At 33.7% G+C, this 16,416-nt stretch overlaps 1 protein-coding gene across 5 annotated transcripts in view; it reads right to left on the bottom strand.

Annotated features, from left to right (window-relative positions):
• Positions 1 to 16,416, bottom strand: part of CD96 (CD96 molecule) — a 151,777-nt gene that overhangs the window by 101,328 nt on the left and 34,033 nt on the right. For all 5 annotated transcript variants that reach the window (XM_074301150.1, XM_074301148.1, XM_074301153.1 and 2 more), the window contains exon 4: positions 7,300 to 7,424. In XM_074301150.1, coding sequence (XP_074157251.1) covers positions 7,300 to 7,424 — 125 coding nt within the window. The remainder of the gene's footprint in view (positions 1 to 7,299; positions 7,425 to 16,416) is intronic.

The following is a 16,416-nucleotide window of genomic DNA, read 5'->3' as shown; positions in this document are numbered from 1 at the left end:
CCATACCTGCCTATTGACTTATGTTTTTATACCTTAGTTGAGAAAGTTATATAATTACTCATACTCAGTACATCTCTCAGTAGAGAGAAAAACTGAAAGATTCATCTGAACTAGTTAAAGCTTCATTTTAGAAGATGTGTGACAAAAACAAAAGATATTATGATGACAGAAGATGGTGTCAAGGTTTTTGACAAGGAGATGGAGTTCTTTTGAGAAACCTGGGCTTTCAAGGGACTCACATGTTAATTGACCAATGGAAAGCTAACCTATACAAAGTTATTGAGAAATTAGACAACATGTCTGTTTACATATTTTCTTAGAGAATGGAGGCACCCTATCAGAAGTATTCATTGTTACCATTTATGAACCATAGGAGAGTTAATTGGAATCTCTAATGAATAATTGGAGAGAACTGATAGTCACTTTTAAAAAGACTGAGCAAAAGACACTGTCCTTTTCTATACAAGGACTTTCTAATCCAGATTCAGAGTGCTGAACATGATGAGTTTAATAAAGGTAACTATATTATTACTGAGTAGGAATATTTAAAACAGAGGCAACTCCTTTTATTCCCAAAACTACTACAGAGACTCCAATAATTTAATTTAAACCCACAGAACAGGAACACATTAAAAGCCAGTCTGACATGGTTGCCAGATCAGGTATAGAAAAACAAGTCTGTAATGATCCTGATAGTCAGTCCAGGTACTAGCTCTGCTATATGAGCAGAGAGATTAGTCAATGACAAGAAAACTAGGCCTATTAGATGAATCACTAGGCTAAGTTATGATGTTACAGGTAAATCTAAAGAAATAGTTTCACATGTATCTAGTTGACAATACTATATATTGTCCATGTGAAATGTGTCTTGCATGCAATTGCATATGCTTATTGGTATATATGGAACAATTAAGTGGCACAGTGGATAAAGCAGTGAGCCTATAGTCAGGAAGAGCTGAATTCTTTCTAGCTTCAGATCTAGGTCTGTGATTCTGAACAAGTTACTTCCTCCTGTCTGCCTCAGTCTCCTCCTCTATAAAATGAGCTGGAGAAAGAAATAGCAAACTACTTTGCCAAGAAAACCCCAAATAGGATTACAGAGAGTCAGACATGAGTAAAATTTCTGAACAATAACAGCTTTTGTACGTGTGAATTACAAAATGCTTGAATATGTAAGTTCTTATTTCGCTATTTTATTCACTTATCTAGGTTTTGTGTTATATTTATATAAATGGATCTTCTAATTGGTTTGCATATATGCTACTGCTTATAATTAAGTTGTAATTTTAATATAGATCTATTGGTAGTATTATTGCTGCAGCTAACTAACTTTGTTTTGATAGTTAACCTTATGTTGTTTTGAGTTATTGTTGTGTATTATGAACATGCATGTACTTTCAAAATGTTCATTAGGCATGTTGTCACTGTTGGTCACTTTGTAAACCTCAAAGTGTTATATAAATTCTAGTTGTTTATTATTATGATTAATAATTACTAATCTTACACTCACAAGGTCTCCAGTGTAGTAATATCTTCATTTCATTATTCATCTACTTAACTCTTAGGGAGCTCAAAAATATTTATAGAGCAATACAGGGGCATATGGGTAAATTTTTAGCAATAAAATAAGTTTCCAAACTTTCTGTGGGAAATATTTATTCATACACATTTATAAGTTTAATCTTCATTATTAATATTTCCAAATTCAAACCTAATTTGTAGCAAATGTCTATTTTGACATGTTAATGCTCACCTTAAAAATTTAATAATTGTCTTTCAAGCCAGATTAGAAATGGCTCTAATATACCCCTGTCTTTGACAAAAATAGTGAAAATTGAAAGAGAGAAGAGTTTGAAGGGAAAGATAATGACTTCAGTTTTTGACATGTTGTATTCGTATTCCTGGAATCTAAGACAGTGCAGGGCACATACCAGATACTTCATAAATACTCATTGGTTGACTAAGTGACATGACCAAGTCACAGCAGAGCTTAGAAATGTCAGAGTTGGGTATTAAACCTATTTCTTCTGCTTCTAGGTCCAATGTACTTTGCAATTTTGTCACATTTCCTCAAACAATTTTCTATATTATAAAAAAAACTCTCCTTTCTATAGCCCATTAAGATGTTTTTCTTTGGAAGTTGGCCTTCTTATTCCCGACTTAGGCTATTACCTACAAAATTCTTCATCTTTGAAGGTTGCTTGGAGATTTAAATAATATGTCACTTTTCCTTTATGAACTCTCACTTTTCTCGTCAGAAAAAGCTACTTCTTATTTGTTTTAGCTAATGGGGGAAAGAAATAGTGAATGAAAGTAAATGTATAGCATATCTAAATTTCATTTATTATGTTCAGATTACCTAATGCAGGTAGGTTCTTAACTAATGCCTGTTAACTGGTTGGTTTATTCTCATTTGCAGACATTGTTTTATAAAAATTACCAACAAGCAATATATTGGTCATATCTATAAGTCCTCTGACAGAATCTTCAAGTATTGTTACTGTCACACCTTTGAATTTGTATCACCATAGCTTACCATGGTACCTAGCATAGAGTAAAAATAAGTACTTAATAATTTATTGCTGATTGATTTAATCACCAGCAATGAAAAGACCAGTAGGCAGTAAGATGAAAGAGGTGATAGAAGAAAATCTGCAAACTACAATGTTCAGCCTCTATTTTCTCACTTTCTGTATAGGTAGAATCTAGGAAAATTAGAAGGCTATTTGGAAACCTAAAAATAGAATTCATTTTTCCTGTCTTTTCATGAGTGCTTGTCCTTTTTCAACTATAGAAGGTAAATTAAGCAATATTTAAGAAAGTCATTTTGTGAGAAATGATAATGAGAAAGAGTTAGCATGAGGGATCTTTGTTGTCTATTTCTGATTTTCTTAATGAATGAACTTGGATAATATATTTGATTGTTTTCTATACTTCAGTATAAAAAATGAGACCATTATCCTCTGTCCCCATCTTTTACTTCTAGCCCATTTAAACAAGATTATTCTTTAGATCTCCATACTTAGCTCCAAAGCAATGATCCTGCTTCATGAAAGGCTAACTCAACCAAACTAACCAAAACAAAGACAAGATGGCAACTATTATTTATTTAATTCCTATATTTGCTCATTTACAACTTTATTTAGCAAAGTTATAGTTAGTATGGGTCAGGGATAAAGTACAGTTACAGCTTTGGAATATATAAACATAACCCTTGCTGTGAAGGCAGAATTTGCTTTCACTTTTCTCAGAACCTGCCTGGACTTGCATAATAGATAATAGGTAACAGGACCAAGGATTAAGAGTTTGTGTCTGGAATTCAAAGCTGTGATCATGTCATTTACCAGTCACTCAACAACCATTCATAAAGATCTTATTATGTGTCATGGATTGTATAAAGCACTAGAGATAACAAGAAAGGTAAAAACATGGTTTTTGCTCTCAAAATTATGAATTTTTACACTTAGAAAGACAGACTGAATGATTTGACAGAAGATGCCAGAGCTAAGTCAGATATCACACTTAGCCAATCTGTTTAGGACTCTGGAGAGAAGCATGAATACTACAGAGTAGAGGAATCCTTTCCTATCTTCACCCTACTCCTGTTCATTCTGTCTTTTTTGACAGCTAACTGTAGGGTAGTCAGCTAGGTGAGAACTGGTTCTGGAGTCAGGAAGACTCATTTTCGTGAATTCAAATCTGGCTTCCAACATTTACTAGCTGTGTGACCCTGGACAGGTCACTTAATCCTGTTTGCCTCGGTTTTCTCATCTAAAAATGATCTAGAGAAGGAACTGGCAATCCACTGCAGTATCTTTGTCAAGAAAATACCAAATAGGATCATGAAAGGTTGGACATAGCTGAACAACAACTCTAGGGCACCTATGGAAGTTTTCAGGCAGCATTATAGGAGGTGCTAGGGAGAGGGAGCAAGGCACATCATTCCAGCCACAGAACATTCCTGCAGTGGGATTTTGGGGGTTTCTAAATAGAGGAGCTGAATCAGATAATGTTGAGATGACTATTCCTTTTTTTTTTCCTCACTGAGGGCTCTGGAGATCTTCTCTAAGAAAACCTTTCAGGTTTTTCTGATATATAAGTCTTGAACCCAAGAGAGTGGGGAGAGGAGGAATCCAGAACATGATACTTCACACCAAACTTTTTGTGGTGGATAAATGTATGAATTTAGTCACTAATGGGCCAATGACTTTGAATGATTATAAAGAGGCTTAACCCCTTTTGCTCAAACATCAGCTCAGGGGAAGCTCAGTACTGCAATAAGTTATCTTTCTATTTCAGTCATTTAAAATAAACCAAGCTCTAATGTGTGCATATTTCTTTTTAGGTCACAGATTGTAGGGAGATAAGAATCTAAAAGAAATGAGCTGCAACCTCTATGAAAAAAAGGGAAATTTTCTCTCAATTAATTTTAGCTTTGTCAAATTTGCGTGGGTGATGTGATAAGTTTGTGAAATATATGTGAATTATTATTTTACATTAAAATATAGTTTTCCCATTTTACTGAATTCTCAAATTCATCCCTCACAAAATAGCCACCTAGGATAAAATACTTTGGATTCTCCCTCTCCCTGATTCCGTATTTTCCTCTTTTTCTTTTTTTTTTTAATTCTTTGTTCTACAAGAAAGATCTCTAGAATGAGACAGGAGAGATTGGGAAAGGGCAGGCTCGGTGAAATAAAAACAAAATACAACAACAAAATCTTAAAATACACCTTTACTGAACTTGAAAAAACCTGGGCCAAGATAGAGGGCTAGGCCTTAGATGTAAAAATAATTTCTTTAATTATCAACAGCCACAATATCAGCCTTTGATCTGGGGAGGATACTTGATTATTATACAGGTAAGATCACTCTCTACCTTTTCTATCTACCTTTATAAATGGGAATGAAAATCATCAATTCACAAATATGAATAAGACATTACAACACCTGCCCTCAAGCATGTTATTCTATAAAGGTATATTAACCTGGTAGACCAGCATATACAGGAGAATTATAAGCTAGAAATAGTTATTAAATAGTATATCAAAGTGTCATCAAACACAAATAGAAAAGGGAGGGGGTCACTAAATCATACAGAAAGATCCCCATGGACTGTATATTAATTTAGAAAACCACATGTTAACATTTTCTATGCTCTAGTGCATTTTAATTTACTTTGCTAAATATTTCCCAATTACATTTTATTCTGGTTTAGGCTTCACTCTGCAGTGTTATATGACAGGAGTGTTTGATATCGCTGAGGATATAAGATTAGATAGGAATCAGCAGTCTTATTACCCTTTACCTAAGTACCAGAAAAGGTACATTAAAAATATTAGTTGATTGATTGATGAATAGACAATGAGAAAGGATCTAGAGTTATGATATTGTTAGGGAAATAGCTATATTAAAAAATCCTTTCACCAGAACCAGATATTTAATTCCTTTGTAATTTATAATTTTTAGATATTTTTCTGAAATAGTAAGAAGTTCAGAAGTGGTCATACTCCTAGTATTTGTCAGTGGTATGTATATCTTCAAGCTAGCTCTGCCTGATTCCAAGGCTAAATATCTCTTTTGCTTATAATAATATAGACGATAGATCGATAGATAGATAGATAGATAGATAGATAAAGAGCGAAAGAGAGTCAGAAAAGAGATAGAGGGAGGAAAAGAAAGGAAGGAAGAGGGAGAGGGAGAGAGAGGAAAAAAGAGAATGAATGACCAAGCATTTACTATGCATCAACCACTGTGCTAAGAACTGGGTATATATAAAATATAAAGGGGAGCTGGAAGGGGGAAGAAACAGATGAGGAGACAAGGGGGTTACTGGAGACTGTGCAGGGCAGCCAGTGTAAGGTGAATCAGACTAGAGAATAAGCAGTCAGTGAGTAGGTCTCAGAATAGAGTCATTCTGGGGTATGTTTGAAGGGGAGATGCAGTGTGAATGATTCATGATTTCTTTCCTTCAACTAGGGCAGACTGCCTTCTCATTTTATTCAGTTCTTGTCCATGTTTCCCTGATCCCCCTCATCTCAACTCCCCACAAATCTTCCACAAATTACCTACCCAACATGCATGGATAATAGTCACTAGTATTGGGCCCATAATAATATTAATTTAATATGTAATAAAATGCCTCCCGAAGTTATATTTTAGAGATTGCAAGTCTTCTGAGAGAGATTAAGTACTATAAAATGAAAAACCACATTTTATCCTATGATAGGATGAGAATAAGTTGTTGTGCATTCTACTCTCAATCCCATAGCTATCAATTAGAAACAACGACTTAAAAATATGCGCACACTTTTTCTGAAACAAGAAAACACACAAAGCATTTAGTTACCAAATGTGTCAGTGAAATGATCCTTTAAAACAGAAGTTTCTTCCAAAGAGACTCCACTAAGCTACAGTATCAGTATCAAGTATCACTTTTTTTTTTTTTTTTTTTTTTTTTTTTTTTGAGCAAGGGCAGACTTCTCTGGTCTGGTAGCAGAAGCAAGGTAAGACAGAGCTCTGAAATTTGCTTCCCCCATCCTTTCACTGTGTGACCTTCAGAAAGTCATTTGATCTCTCTTTCCCTCCTCCATTTATCTAAGCAGATGTCTCAGCAGGATATTGAGCTAAGGCCTAAACTATTAGATAAAAGAATTAGCTAGTCAGTGAGTTCCCATTCATTCAAAATACTATTACTTTCTTACTATATATAGCACAGTAAAGGGGTCACTCTGTGGGGTGAAGGGGTTGGGGTTGCATTATGCACAAAATGAAAATATAGCATTTTTTGAGGGGAAACACCTTGCCCATTAGGCAAGAACACTACAAAGCAATGATATAGCAAATACAAATTAACATACAGTGAAGCTGTTTGAGATTTGGAATAATTAGGACAACAATTAGATTCATATATAAGGGGGCATTTTTCCTATTCTCCACACATCATATTCTATCTCTCATCTTTATGTCTTTGCATTGCTTGTCTCTCCAAGTTTCCTCTAAGATTCAACTCAAACATGAATCATTTTTGAGTCCTGACACTTCCTGTATTTATCCCAAATTGCATATGGACACATTGTCTCCCAAAAAACCATGTAAGTTTCTAGAGGGCAGGATCTCCTTGATTTTTGTCATTAATTCTCTATTACCTTTACCAATGCCTGGCATATAAAAGGCCTAATAAATACTTGCTCATTGATCAAATATTACTATTTATCATTACTCTTCTAAAACTCAATTAATATGTGAATTCCAGGTCAAATTCCAGGTCACCTTTTGATTGAAAATAGTACTGCTTACCATCAGCCAGACAACAGTAATCCCAGATGAAATGACTGAGGATATGTTTTGAAAACATGGAATTTCCAGCATGTGGTTGAATAATGCTTCTACTGTATAGTTGCCACCTTTCTCATCTTGTGCAACTGCAGCAAAATATAAGAAGAAAAAAAGAAAAAAAATCATATTTTGAGCTTATAAAATATCTTTCATTCAAAGAATGTGGATACTTTCACCAAATGTAATACATTAATCCTCAGAACATTCCTATAAAATAGAGGGGAAACAAGGACTATCACCTCACACTTTGCAAGTATAAAACTGAGCTGCCAGGAAAGAAAATGACTTGTAAATGTAAGAAAATCATAGGCAAAAGAGAACAGAACCCAAATGGAAATTTAGCAGCACTCTCTGCTCAGTCTTGACCCTGAATTAACTATTTAGACTCTGGTTCACAAAAAAATACTTCATCTTTTAACTCAGCACTCATTTTGTCCTTTAATTAAAAGTAGAAATTTTTTTGTGTGTTTGCCTGCATGCACATATGCAAACAATAAGAAGTAATAATGCAAAAATAAAGCTGAAGGGGCCCATGACTTCTGAATTTTTTTCCTACCTAGATGATAATACCAAGGGTATATTTTAAAGCATGAAATTTCCATGTTATTTGGAATTGTGTGGAAATCTCCTCCTATTTAAGTAACATATAATGCAGTAAAAATACCCTTCTCATTCTTTCTCTTCTCCTCTTTCTTTTTACATATACAACTCTCTCTTTCTCTCTCTCTCTCTCTCCTTCTCCCTCTTTTTCCTTCTTCCTTTCCTCCCTTCTTCTCTTTCATCTCTGTTTCTTTTTTTTTCTCTCTCTCTGTCTCTTTTCTCTTTCTCTTCCAGATGAGGATTTTACAATTTGGGGAATTGATGTCTTTTCTTTTACAAGTATAATTTTAATATTTCATATGGATGAGATCATAGATTCATCAAGGCATCTTTCCTGGGCAAAAGCAGCAGGAGGACTCTTCACATTCCCAAATAGCTTGCAGATCAAGGGAGAAAAAAGATCATCCATGGTAAGAGAAAGCCAAGAATATAAAATCTTTCTAAAGTTTTAGTAATAATTGGAGAAACTAAAACAACAAAACCTATACTACAATTTAGAGAATGTGTTATGTACATGTGCATGTACATATGTGTATATGTATGTACATGTACATATGTCTATCTCTTTCTACATGTCTCTCTCTTTTTCCATCTTGTCTTCATCTTTGCCTATATACATATATAATCTTAGAGCCTAATTTGTCTGGATGCAAATCAGAGAAGGTATAGTACATAACTATGTACCAAATACCTGCAATGTAGCTCTTGGGATCATTTTAGAAATTTCTCTGATGTGGGGTGGAGAGAAGCTATTCCCTTTTAGTATCCCGAAGAAACATATATGGTGAGTTTTCAGTGCTTTGACATTCTGCTAAATGTTGTTATTCAGTCCTTTTCAGTTGCATATGAATCTTTCTGATTCCATTTGGGGTTTTCTTGGCAAAGAGAATCGAGATGTTTTACAGATGAAGAAACTGAAGAAAGCAAGGTTAAGTGATAGGATCACATAGCTAGTAAGTGCCTGAAGTTGGATTTGAACTCGGGTTGATAGTTTTCCTAACTCTAGACCCAGCATTTTATTGACGGCACTAAGTAGCTGTCTATTCTGTTAAGTACAGACTGCCATATTTTCATACTAGTCCTATAGTTCCATAGCACAGAGGGTTTATCCTCTAAGTAACATGCTAACTGTAAGGCCTCATGGAGAGAGAAGAGAAAATAATTTCTTCTCAAAGACTACCTAGTTCTGATAAAAATGGACACATATTAGTACTTTATAAACAGAAAAGAGGAAGAGAGATGCAAATGACTTTGAAAGCTAACAGGAAATGCTGATTAACTTCAAATACCTAAGCAGTGATATATTTCATTTGTGCCATACTATTTCAACATTCATTTGTATATATGTTTATATGTAAGCATTTTGGAAAAGATTTTATTCCCACACAGGATTTACCTACTCAATCATCTTGTAAACTCCCAAAAGACAGTATATCTATTGATCTCAATAGCTACTGTTGACTCAACAGGAAGATGGGTGAGCAAGTAAATAACTCCTTTGTTTTCCATTGTCAGATATAGGATCAGAAATTGCATAAGACACATGTGAGAGATATCAACAGAGATGCTATATCTCTTGCCTAGATACTCTGTAGTTCAGGTTAGAAAAAATGGGGGGGGGTAAGGTGAGAAAAAGGATCATTGACTCATAGATATGGTATCATATGGGTCTTCAAAGATTATTTAGGTCAGCTTCTTCTTTCCCTCATTTTACAGTTGAGGAAACTGAGTCCCTGAGATGATGTTGCTTGATGAAATAGAAGAGGAAAGAGAAAGGGAGGAAGCTAAAGGGAAAATGGGGCTGGGAAGAGGAAGAAAAAAAAGTCCTACTGGTGGGAGTGAGCTAACATAAAATAAGCATTGGGGGTAGATAATAGGATCACAAATTTAAATATGAAAGTGATCTTTAATGTAATATAGTCCATCCTTTTTATGTAAAAAAAAATGGAGGAATAGAGTTTCTAAATGATTTTGTTCAAAGTTATAAGTTTAGTTATTTTTCAGTCATGTCTGATTTTCATGAACCATTCTTGGTAAAGATACTGGAGTGATGTGCTGTTTCCTTCTCCAGATCTTTAATAGATGAGGAGATTGATGCAAATAGAATTAAATGACTTATCCAGGGTCACACAATTAGTAAGTGACTGAAGCTAGATTTGAATCCATGAAAATAAGTCTTCCTGACTTCAGGTCAGGTTCTCTATTTGGTATATCACCTAGATCTCTGAAGTCATAGGTAGTGAGTGACAAAGGGAGTATGTGAATCTAGACTCCTTGTGCTCTAACTCTAGGATGATTTCTACTATACTTAAGTGTTACTACCTAGGGAACAAACTAACTATCTGACATCCTCTCTCTTTGCCAAAGTCATAGCTATCGAGCTTATGGTGATTGCTTGTCTGCTATAGTTTGGCCCTATCTGTAAACAGGTAGCCCAACCATTTCTGAAAGACTCAGACCATGACTTTGAAACTGATCTGCTGTAGTCAGAAGAGGGAAGGATTAGTTCTGCCTCCATGTCCATGACCTCTATCTTCCTAATGATTTGAAGAGGTTTTAGATATCTCTCAGCTTAAGGAACCTAAGTCATATCACATTTTTTTGTTGTTTGTTTCATCAAAAAATTCACTTTCCTTAAAGGTATACTCTCCTCTCTCCTGTGTTTTCTATGTCTCCTTCTCTCCCTCCATCCCTCCCTCTCTTCCTTCCTTCCTTCCTTTGGAGCCAACAAGGATTAAGTGACTTACCCAAAAAGTTGTAAGTGTCTGAGGCTGGATTTGAGTTCAGGTCTCCTTGACTCCAGTTCTAGTACTGGACTCTAGTACAGACTCCAGTACTAGAACTGTCTAGTACTACTACTAGCCACTGTCACTGTGCTATTTAGCTGTCCTTCTACTTTTTTTTTTTTTTTAACATCTATTGTCTCTTTTCATCTGAACCACCATATAATTAGCACTCTATCTGGATGGTGAATTGATTTAAGTTACTAATGCTGAATTAAAATAGTATTATGACTTGGTCATAAACAGCATATTTTTAAATAGTAGGAGTGAAGACAACACAATGGTTTCCTTTTTTCAGAGTAACTGTGTAAATCATTACCAGGAAATGAAAAAATAATGGCTAATTTCTAAACTATAATTTATGAATATAGAAGGTAACAATGATCATCTATTTCAACGTCTTCCTAACCATGTAACATTTCTCTTTAAAGCATTTTAAACTGTGAATTGTGACCCCATATAGGTCATGTAACTGAATGTGGAGGTTTTGAGAAATGTGACAACAGTAAAAGGTTTCTGAATGCAAAGACCAAAATTTAATTAAAAATCAAACATAATTAATGCTGATATTTTTCTGGTAATGTCTGGCCATGTTATATCCCTCGAATTCACTGAAACTGTAGTTCTGAACCATGCTGGCAGAAACACCTTTACTGAAATTTATAATGGGGTATAATTATATACATGTGTGTGTGTGTGTGTGTGTGTGTGTGTGTGTGTGTGTGTGTGTGTGTTATTACATAACTATAAAAACTTCTTGGGCAAAAGGGGACTCATGTGGAAAAAGACTAAGAATGCCTGTTCTATCCTATTAATGATAGTAATGGAGTTAATATGGTAGAGTAAAAGCAGGGACTTATCTGAATTCTCCCCCAAATCCCTCCAAAAACCTTTAAATAACAACTCTAAACAAATATTAGAGTATCAGAATCCACAAAAAGAGGGAGTGAAACCATTTTCCAGCCAAGACAACTTAGAAAATTGACAGGAAAGATATGTTGCACCAGGATGAGATTATACTACCTTGGAAGAGCCAATAACATACCTTATTCCCAGAATTATCTCTGAAAACAGTCCCACAAAAATCTGAATCTTAAAACAGTGTCTTCTCCATTTGGGAAGCAGAGACTCACTTTAGTATAAGAGTTAAAAGTCAAGAAATGGGCTGGAAAATGAGCAAACAGCAGAAAAAAAAATCTGACCATGGGAAGTTACTATAGTGATGAGGAAGATCAAATCAAATTCTCAAATAAAGAAAACAAAATCAATCTTCCTGCATCCAAAGCCTCAAAGAAAAATATAAATTGATTTCTGGCCAAGGAAGAGCTCAAAGGGATTTTAAAAAATCAAGTAAGAGAAGTAGAGAAAAAATTGAGAAGAGAAATGAGAGTAATTCAAGAAAATAAAAAGAAAGAGTCAATAGCTTAGTAAAGAAGGCACAAAAAATCCTGAAGAAAGTAATACTTTGAAAACCAGAATAGAGTAAATGGTAAAAGAGGCACAAAACTCCATTGAAGGGAAGAATACTTTGGAAAGCATAATTAACAAATGGAAAAGGAGGCATAAAATCTCTGAAGAAAGTAATTCCTTAAAAATTAGAATTGGACATGTGAAAGCTAATGATTTTTATAAGACATCAAGAAACAATCAAAATGAAAAAAATGAAAAAAAAAATAGAAAAAAAAGTGAAATATCTCACTGGAAAAATAACTGACCTAGAAAATAGGTCCAAGAGAGATACTTTAAAAATTATTGGTCTATTTCAAAATCATGATCAAATAAAGAACCTGGATATCATCTCTCAAGAAATTATCAAAGAAAACTATTCTGATATTTTAGAACTAGAGAGTAAAATAGAAATTGAAATAATTTACCAATCACCTTCTGAAAGAAATCCCAAAATGAAAAAAAATTCAGGAATATTATAGCCAAATTCCAGACCTTCATTCAGATCAAGGAGAAAATACAAAATCAACCAAAAAAATCCTTAAATATTATGAAGCCACAGTCCGAATAACACAAAACTCAGCAACTTCCAAACTAAAGGACTTAGAGGTCTTGAAATATGATATTTTGGAGGACAAAAGAGCTAGGATTACAACCAAAACCTAATATAACAGAGTATAAACCTTCAGGGGGAAAAGGGGAAATTCAATGAAATAGAGAACATTCAAGAATTCTTCATGAAAAGAACAAAGCTGAATAGAAAATCTGACTTTCAAATACAAAATACAAAGGAAACATATAAAGGTAAACAGGAAAAAGAAATCACAAGAGATTTGATAAGGTTGAACTATTTATATTCCTACATGAGAAAATGATATTTGTAACTTCTAAAAACATTCTTCTTATGAGGGCAATTAGAAGGAGGGCACAAAGACAGAAAGCAGAGGTATGAGTTGAATGTGATAGCATGATTATCTTAAAAAATTAAATTAAATTAAGGTATGAGAAAGAATAATGCACTTGGAGAAGGATTAAGGGAGAGGTAGAATGGATAAGTTATCTGAAATAATAGAGGACTGGAACAGATTTTTACAGTGAAGGGGGAAATAAAGAAAGCAGGGAGAAATGCACATGGACCTTATTCTCATTCTAATCAATTCAGAGGGAATAATATATACATTCAAATGGGTGTAGAAATCTATTTTTACCATACAGGAAAATAGGAAAGGAAGGGGTTTAAGAGAAAGGGGGTGGAGCTGATAGAGGGGATGGTAGGTTGGGTGAGGTAAAAGTCAGAAGCAAAATACTATTGAGAATGAACTGAGTAAAAGGAGAGAAAGATGGAAAATAGGAAAAATGGGGCTAATAGGGATGGAGAGAAATATATAGGTGGTAATGATTTCTGTGAAAAACAATTTTTATAGTAAGTTTCTCTGATAAAGACTTCAACATAGAAAAATGAGTCAAATTTATAGATATAAGCACCATTATTCAATGATAAGTGGTCAAAGAACACGAAATCAATTTTCAGACAAAGTAATCAAAGCTAAAGATATTTCTAAATTACTATTGATAAGAGAAATGCAAATTAAAACAATTCTGAATTACTACCTCAAACCTGTAAGATTGATTGATATGACAGAAAAGAAAAATGTAAAATGTTGGAGGGATTGCAGAAAAATTAAAACATTAATTTACTATTATTGGTATAGTTATGTAGTGATTCAGCCATTCTGGAGAACATATTGGAACTATGTCCTAAGGCCTACAAAACCTTGCATATCCTTTGACCAAACAATACAATTCTTAAGTCAGTATCCCAAAGAAATAAAAAACAAAAAGGAAAAGGACCTTTGTGTACAAATATTCACAGCAGCTCTTCTAGTAGTGGCTAAGAATTGGAAATTGAGGCAATGTCCATCAATTAGGGAATGGCTCAACAAGTTGTTGCATAAGATTTTGATGGAATACTACTGTGTTTTAAGAAATGACAGGCAGGATGCTTTCAGAAAAATAAGGAAAGACTTACATGAACTGATAAAAAATGAAATGAGCAGGATCAGGAGAATATTTTATATAGTAACAGCAACATTATATGATGATCTACTATGAATAATTTGGCTATTCTCAACAATACAATGATCCAATATAATTCTGTAGGTAATAATGAAAGATGTTGTATATCTCAAGAGAAAGAACTGGTATAACCTTAATGTAGAACAAAAATTCTTTTCCTTTTTTCCCCCTTTATTTCTCTTATTTTGTTTTGTTTTTAAATGTGTGCTTTCTTTCATAGAATGATTTATATGGAAATGTGTTTTTCATGACTACATATGTATAACCTATGCCAAGTTGTTTGCCTTGTCAATAGGAAACAGGGGAGTAAAGAAGAAAATTTAGAACTCAAAATTTAAAAAAAAGAATGTTAAAATTGTTTCTACATGTATTTTGGGGGAAAATAAAATATTAAATAAGATACAAAATAAAATTGATGATAAATTGTCATTCATTCTCTTTTTGAACATTTTTAGTAACAAAGAACTAACTCCCTTTCAAGAAAGGTCATTCTATTTTTAGAAACCTTAATTTTTAAATAAAATTATTCCATAAACTTCTTAAAAATGAAATGATACCCTATAACTTGAACCCATTAGTTCTAGTTCTGCTTATTGGGCTTGCAAAAATACCAAGTCATTTTTCCTCATGATAATTTTTCAAATATTTAAACATAACAATCATGTTATCCCTAGCTCTAAGTCTTCTCTTCTCCAGGATAAACATTTTTCATTCCTTAAAAGAATCTTTGTATGACACAGTTTCAAATCCTCTCACTCTCCTAGCCATGAGCCACTTTATCGACTGGTTTGTTCTTAAAAGATGGTTTATAAAACTCAATACAATAGTTCATATGTGATCCAGCATAGGTAGAATACAGTGGCACTATCACCTTAACTTTTTTTGGAACACACACACACACACACACACACACACACACACATTCACAAATACGGCCTAAGATCACATTAGTTTTTGATGTGGGTTTGGGTATGGGTTTTTTTCCTTGGCAGCTATGTTATACAGTTAATTTATATTGAGTTTGCAGTTCCATAAATCCCAGGTTTGTTTTTTTTTCTTTTTTCACATGTACTGCCATCTAGAAATACAATTATTTTTTAAAACTTAAATATAGGGCTTTCCCTTTGTCACTATCAAAATTCATGTTGTTAATGATGACCTTTCTTTCCAAACTATACAAATCACTTTTGTCTCCCTAATTCCTTTATGCCTGGTGTGAGCTATCTTTGTAATTTCTTTTAATTTTGAAAAATAGGAAGAACACTGGATTTGAAGGAAAGCAGAGTTTGAATCTTAACTCTGACACTTAGTACTTATGAGGCTTTGACATGTCATATTATCGTTATGAGCTTCAGTTCTTCATCTATAAAAGGAGAAGCTTGTGACCTTTAAGCTTCCTTCAAACTCAGAATTCAAGCTTCTATGAACTCAGTTTTATGAACAAAAATAGGAATTGAGAAATGAAAGGTTATGAAATCTACTCCCTCTTCTCTATCCTACTAGACAATATACTATGCAATGCTAACTTTTTTTTTTTTTTTTTTTTTTTTTTTTTTTTTTTTTTTTTTTTCTGAATTCAATGGAAGCAGAATTCCCTAAATGGAGTATTGAGGAAGTGTTATTCATGGTAGCAGGATGTATCAATCTTGTAGACTTAGAATCAAACCATTTACCAACTGGGGAAATAACTTGTAATCTTATAAATTTGACTATATTACTTAACAAAAGTAGTGGGCAAAAGATGTGGAGTATACATGTATGTACATATATACACATATATACATACATATATAAAACCTGCTTAGGTCATGAAGTTTCTACCCCAGTGCCCATATGCTTTTGAAGACTTCTCCCCTTTGCCCCTGAACTCCCCCCCAAAACACGAGAATATCTTTGACTAACATTTATTAGTTATTATACACCATAGACATAGAGTTAAAAGGACAGAGGTAATATAATCCAAGCACCTTATGTTACAGAGAATTAGTAAGATAAGAGACAAGTTTCAAATCAAAGTCTTGCTGATTTCAAGTTCAAAGCTTTATCTACTTCTATACCAGCTAAAATGGAGAAATTTTGTCTCTGTGTTGGGATTGACCCACATCCATCTTGCTATGTTAAATCAGTATTTTTGGATGATGCTTAAATCCTCTTTTGCTTATCATCCTATGTA

This window comes from Sminthopsis crassicaudata, chromosome 3 (genome assembly GCF_048593235.1).
Source record: "Sminthopsis crassicaudata isolate SCR6 chromosome 3, ASM4859323v1, whole genome shotgun sequence".
NCBI lineage: Eukaryota > Metazoa > Chordata > Mammalia > Dasyuromorphia > Dasyuridae > Sminthopsis > Sminthopsis crassicaudata.
Note: the sequence above shows the minus strand (reverse complement) of the source record. Positions and strands in the feature narration are given on the sequence as shown.